Source organism: Meriones unguiculatus, chromosome 7, assembly GCF_030254825.1.
Source record: "Meriones unguiculatus strain TT.TT164.6M chromosome 7, Bangor_MerUng_6.1, whole genome shotgun sequence".
Classification (NCBI taxonomy): Eukaryota; Metazoa; Chordata; class Mammalia; order Rodentia; family Muridae; genus Meriones; species Meriones unguiculatus.
Window position 1 is genome coordinate 18,028,150 of NC_083355.1, and position 9,408 is coordinate 18,037,557.

Genomic DNA, 9,408 nt, shown 5'->3' on the forward strand with positions numbered 1-9,408 from the left:
TCCCTGCTCCCAGAATCTGTGCCTGCCTGCTCTTTCTTCCTCGAGCCCGGCCTTTGCATATACCTGCATGTGTGAGCAGGCACCCACACACATTTGCATGCTTGAACAATGTGGAATGGACAGTCAGACATCCATGGTAAGCCTATGGTGTTGGTGCATACATGTAAGTCCGGCATAGAGGAGACTGAGGCAGGAGGATCTGGAGTTCGATGCCCACCTGGGCTATATAGGGAGACCTTAGTGCTTTTGACTCAAAAACAAAGAAAACGCCCACACTTTTCAGGCAGGCCTTTGTTAACAGGGATCGTGGCCCTACAAGGATTCCCCACTAGGGCTTTTCTTTGTCAGCAAATTCAAGAAACTGAACTCTTGGACCACCTACCTCTTCTCACACTAGCAGCAGGCCATTTTGCTGTGGGAAGTGCTCAGTGTTAGCCGGAACCTGGCCAGGCAAACATCTGAAGCCCTTATTCCTCCTCAGGTCCCCATCTCTCATCTTTTGGGAGTTAAAGAGACTTCCTTATGGTGGTCTGAGTGGCATTCTCCCAGCCGTCAGGTGGCCCAGACTCCAGGCACCTGTGCCAACTCATGCTAGGAGTCCAGAGTCAGTGTCCAGGTTCCCCCTCTTCCAGGCCCCTCCCTGCCCAGTCAGACAATCTACCCCGGAGACAATGCCATCATCAACACTCTAATGTTCATTCCTTGCTGCCAGATTTGTCTGGTAGCTGTTTAACAATGGCTCTGTGGTACCTGGCCTCACTGGCTGTCCACCCCACCAATGAATCCCCAGGTATGTGACTGAGTGGCAGGATGGTGGAAGGGGCATATCTCAATATTGATGACTTCACAGAACTGTGTGGGAGCCAGAGTCTATATCCTCCAGACTCAATCACCCCCCCCCCACACACACACACACGCCTCCTTTCCCCAACTGGTGGCAAAGACAGAAGGTTCCTTCTGTTCCTCATTCTAAGGCCAGCTTCAGCCACCAGCTTCTCTCTCATTCTCCTCCATTTCCACCCAGTTTGGGAGAAGAGTGAGGGACCTGAGCTCCTTTCCCCGAGAACCCCTTCCAAGCTCTTTAGGGCTGAGACTGGCTAAGAGGCACATACAGAGGCACAGAAGCCTATGGGAAGAGGGCTTTCTCCCGGTTACGGCCTGTGTTCAGTGGTACCTCAGAGCAAAGGCTTCCTGCAGATGGCCCCTTTCCCTGCCCTCTGGCCAGTAAGAACGCCAGCCAGGAAGCAAGGGGGTTCTGGAGCCCCCTCCAGAACCGAGGTTCAGGTCAGCAGGGAGTGGAGGGAGCTCGTCTTAATGGGAGCATCTAGTGCTCAGAAGACAATTGCATTCAGAGGCCATTTTCCTCATCTCGAACTCCCCAAATCCCCTTCCAGGATAGACAGCAAGTAAACGGAGCTTCTGGGCTCAGCCTGGAATTTTTACTAGATCCAGCCCCTACCTATCCAAATAAATTCATCTGATATATTTATTTTATTTCCAACACACACACACACACACACACACACAGAGAGAGAGAGAGAGAGAGAGAGAGAGAGACGGATTCCGTTCACTTTCGTTTTCCTTTTCCATTTCCATTTTATGAAGAAAACCAAAAATTCCAGTAATTAATCTCACCAAGTGTCTGGCTGCCCCCAAAGGACCTGCTTCCTCCACTGTAGGAGTAGAAGAAGAACAAAACAACCAAAGAAACAAAAACAACAAAAACCATTTCCTTTTTCTCTCGCCTTAGTCTGAGAACCCAAGGAACTCCAGAGCTGTCTGCCTCACAGCTCCTTAACGTCCACCAAACTGGGGCCAGAAGTAGGACGTATTCCCCTTCCTCACCTCCCCAGCACACACACACACACACACACACACACACCGGCACAGTTAGAATGTATCAGGAAGCCGACGGCTACGGTTTTATTACAAAATTTCTTTTCAGATGCAATGCGAAATCAAATGCAAAATCTCAGTGATTTTTTTTTCACCTTTTCCCTGTACACCCTCCTTGGAACCAGCCCCACCAACACGCCCGAAAATCCACACGCGAGAAAAACCCAAGCCCCACATGGCATCTCCCTCTTCCTGCCTCCCGCCCTGCTCCGAACTTCTCTTTGTAAAAAAAAAAAAAAACAAACAAACAAAAACCCGTGAAGAACCCTGTGTCCCCGGCTGGAGCGCGCACTGGACAGTCTGACATGACGGGTCCCTTCTCACACCGCCGCCGCCAAGTCCCCGGGGTGGTGCGAGGCACGTCGCTGACCGCAGGCGTGAGCAAGAGGGGGCTCTGCGGTCCCCTTCCTTGCGGTGGGGCGCCGCGACCCTGGCGAGGGCGGCCGGCGCTCAGTACAGTCCCAGGATGGCGGCGCCCACGTCCTTGGAGGGCCTGCGCTCCTGCATCAGAAAGTTGATCATGCTCTCGGACTTGATGAGCAGGTTGCAGCCCAGGAAGAAGACGCCGAAGACCACGGTGAGCGACAGCACGCAGAGCACGGCGATCTGCGCCACGCGCGACACCCACAGGCTGCGTTCGTCCGGCGCCAGTCCCGCGGGGACCCCGTCGTTGGCCGTCAGCGGTGCGCCCCCGGGGCAGCAGTCTAGCCACGTGCCCAGCCCGTGGCTGCGGTTTCCCAGGGCGGCTCGGGCGTCACCACCCAACTCTTCCAGGCCGCTGTGGTTCAGGAAGCTCACGTTCATCGCGGCGCGGCGCCCGGGGTCTGAGCGCGCAGCCGGGACGCGCCGGGAGCTGGCGGCGTCCGCGCTGTCGGGGACGCCCGGGGACCCCTGGATCGCCTTGCGCCGGGAGGAGAGGAAGGGCGGGAGGCGTCCCACGCGCTGGCACTCGCGGTCCGCCCACCTCCCCGGCGGGAAACGGCCGGCCGGCCCGGAGCACAGAGCAACAGGCGGCGCGCGAGCTAGAGAGAGCCAACCGTGCGTGGCCGTCGCCCACGGAGCTCCACGCCCGCCGCGCCGCCCCGCCCCTGGCAACCGCGGAGCTCCGCCCCGCCCCGCCCCGCCCCAGCCCACTCGCGGCGCCCAAGCTGCCGGGACACGGATCCCTCCCAAGTGCTCAGCCTGCGCAAAGCCGCCTGGAAAGGGTCAGACCGTCCAGGCAGCCTTTCCCCCACCCCCAGCCCCCCTCCCTTGACTCACTCTGGGCAGTTCCTGTCTGTTCTGGGTGGAAAGCTGCCCCAGAGTGCCCGTTCCCGGAACTGTGGCTCCTCCGGGGACAGTCTGGAGCCCTTCTTCACGCTAAGGCTGCGGCGGTTGAGGGGTGGGGGAGGTAGCTTTGGCCCCAGCCGTTACCCACTCCACCCGGTTTGGCTCTGGATGGTCAGGCCGTGCCACACTGTCCTTCCTGGTTCTTCTCAGCATTTTCCTGGCTGAAGGCTGTTGCAGCTAGACGTGTTTGCCTATCTATCCCGTGTCTGGCTGCATACGTTACCCCTATTTAATATATTCATTAAAATTAAGTCACTTGGGGGGACAGTTTCTATTATATGTATTTGTTTATTTTATGGAAAAAGTCACTGTAGACAACTGAGAAGGCACGGATTAGCAAAAGTGGAGTCAACCCTCTAAAACTGCAAAACCCTGCCGTCTGCGGAGGGTCCATAGAATGTTATCACCTAGGCGCAAACTCCTGCCGGTCTTCTCTGTGTTCTGTGTGCTGTTTTGTACTGGAAGTGCCTGGCCCAGACAGTCTGTGCTATGCTTTGGCTGCAGCGTTTCTTCAGAGAAATGCCCGTTTATGTCCTTTGCCCATTCTGCTCAGACCGGTACTTGGAGCCCGTGTCCTTGACTCTATCCAGCTGAAGCCCAGCTGTCAGATGCAAAGGGGTAGGAGCGGGGAGTGAGTAGGGGAGCTTTCAGGGCAGCACCTGTTCCAGTGAGCATGCTCAGCAGACACGAGGCAACTGCCCTGTTCTGTAAGCTTTCAGTCGTTCCTGCCTGTCCCCCTAACCCCTTCCATCATCCCTGGGCAGATTTCTCTGGATAACTTGGTATGGAAGGGGAAGAGAAATGTTTGCCTTTGACCTGGCGGGCGGGAAAAGAGAGAGCTTAGGCTCCTCGAAGTGAACAAAGATCAACTGCTGAAGACAAGCCTAGGCTATTCACCCAGATCTTGCTGGGGCAAGAGCCAGCCTTGCTGGCTTGCTGACTGAAGGCACGCAGAGCAGGAAGCTTTACAGTGGAGGCAGGAAAGCCCAAGGCAGGGGAGGTTGGCACAGAAGAGTTTTAAGTGGGCCCAGCAGAAGAGGGGCATAGTGTACTTAGTTTTCTTTCGGGGGGCATACTGCTTTCCCAGTTGTGTCCTTTAGGATTAAGGATACAATTAGGGAAGCTGCCAGCTGTCCATCAAACTCAGGCCTGCTTGCCACAGGGGGGCTTTATTTGGCATTCTGACTGCCGGGTCGAATCAGAGCTCTGTTTTCACATACAATCTGGCCATTGTCTGTGGAGGTCTGGGATCTCAGGTTCCTCCAGTTCGGGAATGGGGATTCTGTATGACCTGAATCCAGGCCATTGCTCATGACCACGAGTCCTGGCAAGATTGGGTACAGTTTGACGTATATGAACTCTTAACTTTTAAAAACAACTTCTCTTTCTCTCTGAGGGTGTGTGTGTGTGTATGCATGTGTGTGCAGGTCAATGGTGGGTGTCTTCCTCAGACAAATCTCCATCTCCTCCTAAACCCCTTAGGACTAAGGACTGAGCTTGTGTGTCATGCATGTGAGACAAGCATTCTATCACGGAGCTTTAGCTCCAGTCCCTTCTGTTTATTACTGAAGCTCGGTCTCTCAGCCAGACTACCATGACCTTCAAGCTCTAGGGACCCTCCTGTCTTCACCTCCTCACACTAGAATTACGGGTGTGCACTGCTTCTTCACACAGATGCTGGGAACCCAAGCTCGAGTCCTTGGGCTTGTCTGGCAAGCACTTTACTGACTGAGCCATGTCCCTGCTCCTCATTTTTGTGAGAGCTCTGGCAGGTAAAGGCATTCCTTATTAATAGCTGCCTCAGAAATCCCTTCACCTGGGGCCGACCTATTGCCCTCACAGCACCCGAGGGACGGGAATCTGGAAGCAGCTAGGCTAGGTGGCCCTGGCACAGAGTCCCTCACAAGATGGAACTCCAGGTCTTGGCTAAGGCCACAGACGTCTGAAAGTTAGGCTGAGGGCGGACGACTGGCTTCCAAGATATCTCCCTGTCTTCGTTAGGGTTTCTATTGCTGTGAAGAGCCAGTATGGCCATGGCAACTCATATGAAGAAAAACTTTTAATTGGGCCTGCCTTAGTCCATTATCAGGCTAAGCCAGAGGTTTAAGTCATGTTAGTTATTATCGTCATGTCAAGCATTGTAGCATGAAGGTGCACATGATGCTGAAGAAGGAGCTGAGAATTCTCCATCTGGGTCAACAGGCAGCAGGAAGACAGAGAATGAGCCACTGGGACTGGCTTGAGCATCTGCAGCCTCAAAGCTCACCCCCAGTGACACACTTCCTCCAACAAGGCCACACCTCCTAATAGTGCCACTCCCTATGAGCCTATGAGGACCATTTTCATTCAAGCCACCACCCTTCCTCAGTTGGCTGTTGGCAGGAGAGAACCTCAATCCCTCACACGGGCCTTTCCATGGGGATGCCTGGCTTTCCTCACGGCCACACTGGGAGAATGTGCTAGAATGTGAACAACCAGTAAAAGGGAGAGGAAAGAAAAAACGGAGGCTGCAAAATGAAGTAGCAGCTCTCGCTGTGTTTGCACTCTCCCAGCAAACCTTGGAGGAAGAACTCCTTGGTCCCATCGAGACTCAGGAGAAAAACCTTGCCCGAGGGCACAGGAGGTAATGCAGTACAGACAGTATTTAAACCCGGATAACTTACAACAGTGCCCGCACCCTTTCCAGCTCTTGATGTGTGTGGGGAGATGTGTGTGGGGTGCTTCTAACTGACAGGAAGAATGAGCAGTCCAGGGTGCAGGGTGGGGCCTCAGAAACCCAGGAGCTGTTTGTTACTGGGTTGCCACACTTCTCTAGAGAGAAGGAATAAGATGCCGCTGGGCCCAGCTGCCACCCACACAGGACTATTTTTTTTTTTTACCCTCTACCTCAGTCACAGACTGTATCTCTCAGTTCTGGAAGGGCCATGTGGACAATCTGGTCCCCAAGATGAATTGCCATGGGCCACCCAGAGGCTGTAATGTCCTGTCCCTGCAGCTGTTTGAGTTAACCTTTAGCCCTCTGGCATGTGTGAGCCATCAGGGGTTGGTAAGAAATGCTCCTCCCTCTGGCAAAGAGGTTAATAAAACCTCCCTTATTAGTGCAGCTGGCTAGCTGAACCAGGAGGACTAAAATGTCCTCATGAGCTGATAGGACATATCTATATTGTACATAGGGTAAACAGAGTGTGCTGTGCATGCTATTGTAATAACGGTAAGACCAGGTTCATTTACATATCCATCTATACCTTCTCTCCCCTTTAAAAATGTAAATAGCTGACCATGGAAGGACAGTGCCTTTCAGAGAGGCTGAGAGCCCTTGAGTGGAATTTACATGACCAGCAGCCCTCCTTGGATCCTATTTACATGATTCATTATCTCAGCGAGCTCTTCCTGAAGCAGGCAAATTTGCCTTCTGCCCAATTCCTGTCCAAATGGTCTCACGTTTCCAGTTGGCAGACTGGAGAGAAGCCAATGGCATTTTGACTGCAGTGGGTACGAAATTAAACACTAGTTGCTTGGTTTACCCTTGCTCACATGATGATGCCAGCCCCGTCCTGCTATGGCAAGTGGGTGGGGGGCAGAGGGAGACCCTCAGACTGTACAAGCTAATGCAGCTTTACTAAGGCTGGTGGGAGAAAGCCCTGGTGGGGGTGGAGGTGATTCCTTCAGCTGTGGAAAGGGGCAGTGCCAATACAAGTGCTGAACAATGGAGAGCAGGTACAAGCTCCAGGCCTCCCCTTCTGCCACCTGTCAGACTGATCAACTGAGGCAGAGTTTTGCGATACAGTCCTGGCTGCTGGAACTCGAGATGCTCCTGCCTTAGCTTCCGGGGGTGCAGGATAACAGGTAAACCACTGTGAGCAGTTGGCTCATGTTTTAGAGAATATCAGAATTTTAGAGATCTAGAATTTGTTTCCGCTGGGCTCCCAGTTAGCTGTGTGATTTTGGACCAGTCAGCCCTCCTCTCAGGTTTAGACTGGTTCATCCATTAATCAAGGAAGCTGGGGAGGCTGCTCAAAGCATTTGCCTTGCAAGCACAAGGACCCGAGTTTGAGCCTTACAGACCATGTTTTTAAAAAGGTGGGACATGCTGGCACATACTTGTGATACCAGAGTGAGGGAGGCAAAGACTCAAGAACCCTTGAGCCTAAGGGTGAGGCCAGATAGCCTTGCCTACTTGGTAGGTTCCCATAATTAGGTTCCCTATCTCACGGGGGCAGGGGGGACAGTACCTGAGAAACAACCTCGAAGTTCGTCTTCTACCTCCACATGCACGAGAGCACACACACACACACACACACACACACACACACACACACACTCACACGCTCACACTGTACACAAAGAAAATCTTCACTAAAACATTCTCTACAAAACCAGATTAGTGGGTCAGGCAAGCCGCTGCCTGTTTTCCTGCGCTCTGTGTATGGAGAAGCACATAGCCCGAGGTCTTTGTCTGGTCTATCCCCAAAGCGCCTGAGCCTCATGACCCCATCTGTAGGTGAGGAGGTTGGTCATTATCTGCAGTCTCCAAACTGCCCTCTCCAGAGCAGTTCTGTGGAGTCTGAGACACTGACCCCAATAGGTATTTTTGCTGCAGGACTTCTCAAGGCCTTAAGCATGTGCTACGCTTTGTTCCCCATGGGGGATCCAGGATGTGGCCTCTTACAACGGAACCTTTCCCCCCCTAATATCAACTGATATTTTGTGCTGTGTGGTACCACCTGGAATACTGGGAAACTCTGTAGCTTCTCTTAAGCCCCAGTTTCTTTATGTAGAACGTAGATGCTGCTGCAAAAGTTAAATAAGGCCACGCCTGGAAACAGGCTTGGCGCAGCACCTGGCAGAGAGTAAGTGCTCAATAAATGCTGGTAGCTATTATCTATAACGAGGTCCTTCCTCTCCGGCGCTGACATTCTGTACTTCCAACTGCAGCATGTAATTAAACTGCAAAGCATCTGGCTTCCCAAGCAGAAAGAACAAGCCTGGAGGGAGGGAGGAAAGGAGAGAGAGACTGAGAGAGAGAGAGAGAGCTCCTTCTGGGTTGCCCATTTGTGCAACAGCTTCCCCACCAGCCGGTACAACAGGGAATGGAGCAAGATGCCAGCCCTTAATGACAGGGCTTGAGGAGCCTGTGGTTCCCTGTTAGCTCAGACCCTTGGGGAATAGTTGCCAGTGCAGACAGCTGGAGGGAAAATCAGGGCTGCTTTATGGTTGCTCAAGTTTGAAAATGGTTGGAATGTCCCCTGTGGTTCCACGTGTTGATGACTGTGTTCCTAGGGTGGTAGTGGTACTAGGAGAGAGATGGTGGACTCTTAAAGAGGCGGGGCCCCTGGCCTGGGCATGGTGGCTCATGTCTGTAGTACCAGCATGGGCAGGGGTGAGGTGAGCTCCATCAGGTCGGTGACGTCCCACATATGTTCCAGTATAGCCTGGGCTACAAAAACAAAAGGAAGGGCTGGGGATGCAGCTCAGTTGGTAGAACACTGACACAAGGCCCTGGGCTGGAGCCCCAGCATGGTCTAAACCAAGCATGGTGTTGCATGCCTGTAATTCTAGCCAGGGGAAACAGCCAGGTGGACCAGAAGTTCAAGGCCATCCTCTCTCTGCTACCTGTGAAATTTGAGACCAGCTTGGGATATACGGAACCCTGTCTCAAAACAATAAAAGAAATCATAGTGTGCAGCCAGACAGAAAGGACAGAGGAACTTGGTAAGGACAGGCTGGTTAAGAACGATAGCTAGGGGAAGACTGCATGCTGAGCTCGCAGAAGAGAGGCCAGTGCTACTGTCCAGTAGAACACAGAGATGGGAGGCTTCTGTTGGTGTCCCCAACAGCTTAGCGATGCCAGCTCTGGCTTAAGCATGATAAACCATTCCTGGGCTTCACAAGCCAATCCAAGGGCTCAGCACTGAGTCTTCCAGGTAACAGGATGCCCATCAGATGCCGGCACAGGGAGGACTAAGCGTGTGGTCTCTCCTCACCTGCAGCAGTACCTGTGAAGGCTGGAAGTGACTTCACATTTCATAGTTCAGGCAAAGCGCCTTTGAACTCCAGGTATCAAGCAAGTATTTCGGGCATAGGCACAGGGCCTAGTTCTGGATAAGCTTGCATTTAATCTAAGGAAGCTTGGGGGAAATGCGTAATTCTTGCTTTGTCTGCCGGAAACATCCCCACTGTCTT

The 9,408-nt window shown here is 53.0% G+C and overlaps 1 protein-coding gene across 1 annotated transcript; it reads right to left on the reverse strand.

Moving 5' to 3' along the window:
• Window positions 1–1,898: 1,898 nt before the first annotated feature.
• Window positions 1,899–2,977, reverse strand: Rprml (reprimo like). The gene has a single exon (XM_021631934.2). The coding sequence runs from the start codon at window positions 2,698–2,700 to the stop codon at window positions 2,347–2,349; it is 354 nt and encodes a 117-aa protein (XP_021487609.1). The 5' UTR covers window positions 2,701–2,977; the 3' UTR covers window positions 1,899–2,346.
• Between the last annotated feature and the right edge of the window lie 6,431 nt (window positions 2,978–9,408).

Bases quoted from the DNA above. Each gene is read 5' to 3' on its own strand.
- Rprml (XM_021631934.2), bottom strand. From the start codon at position 2,700: ATGAACGTGAGCTTCCTGAACCACAGCGGCCTGGAAGAGTTGGGTGGT.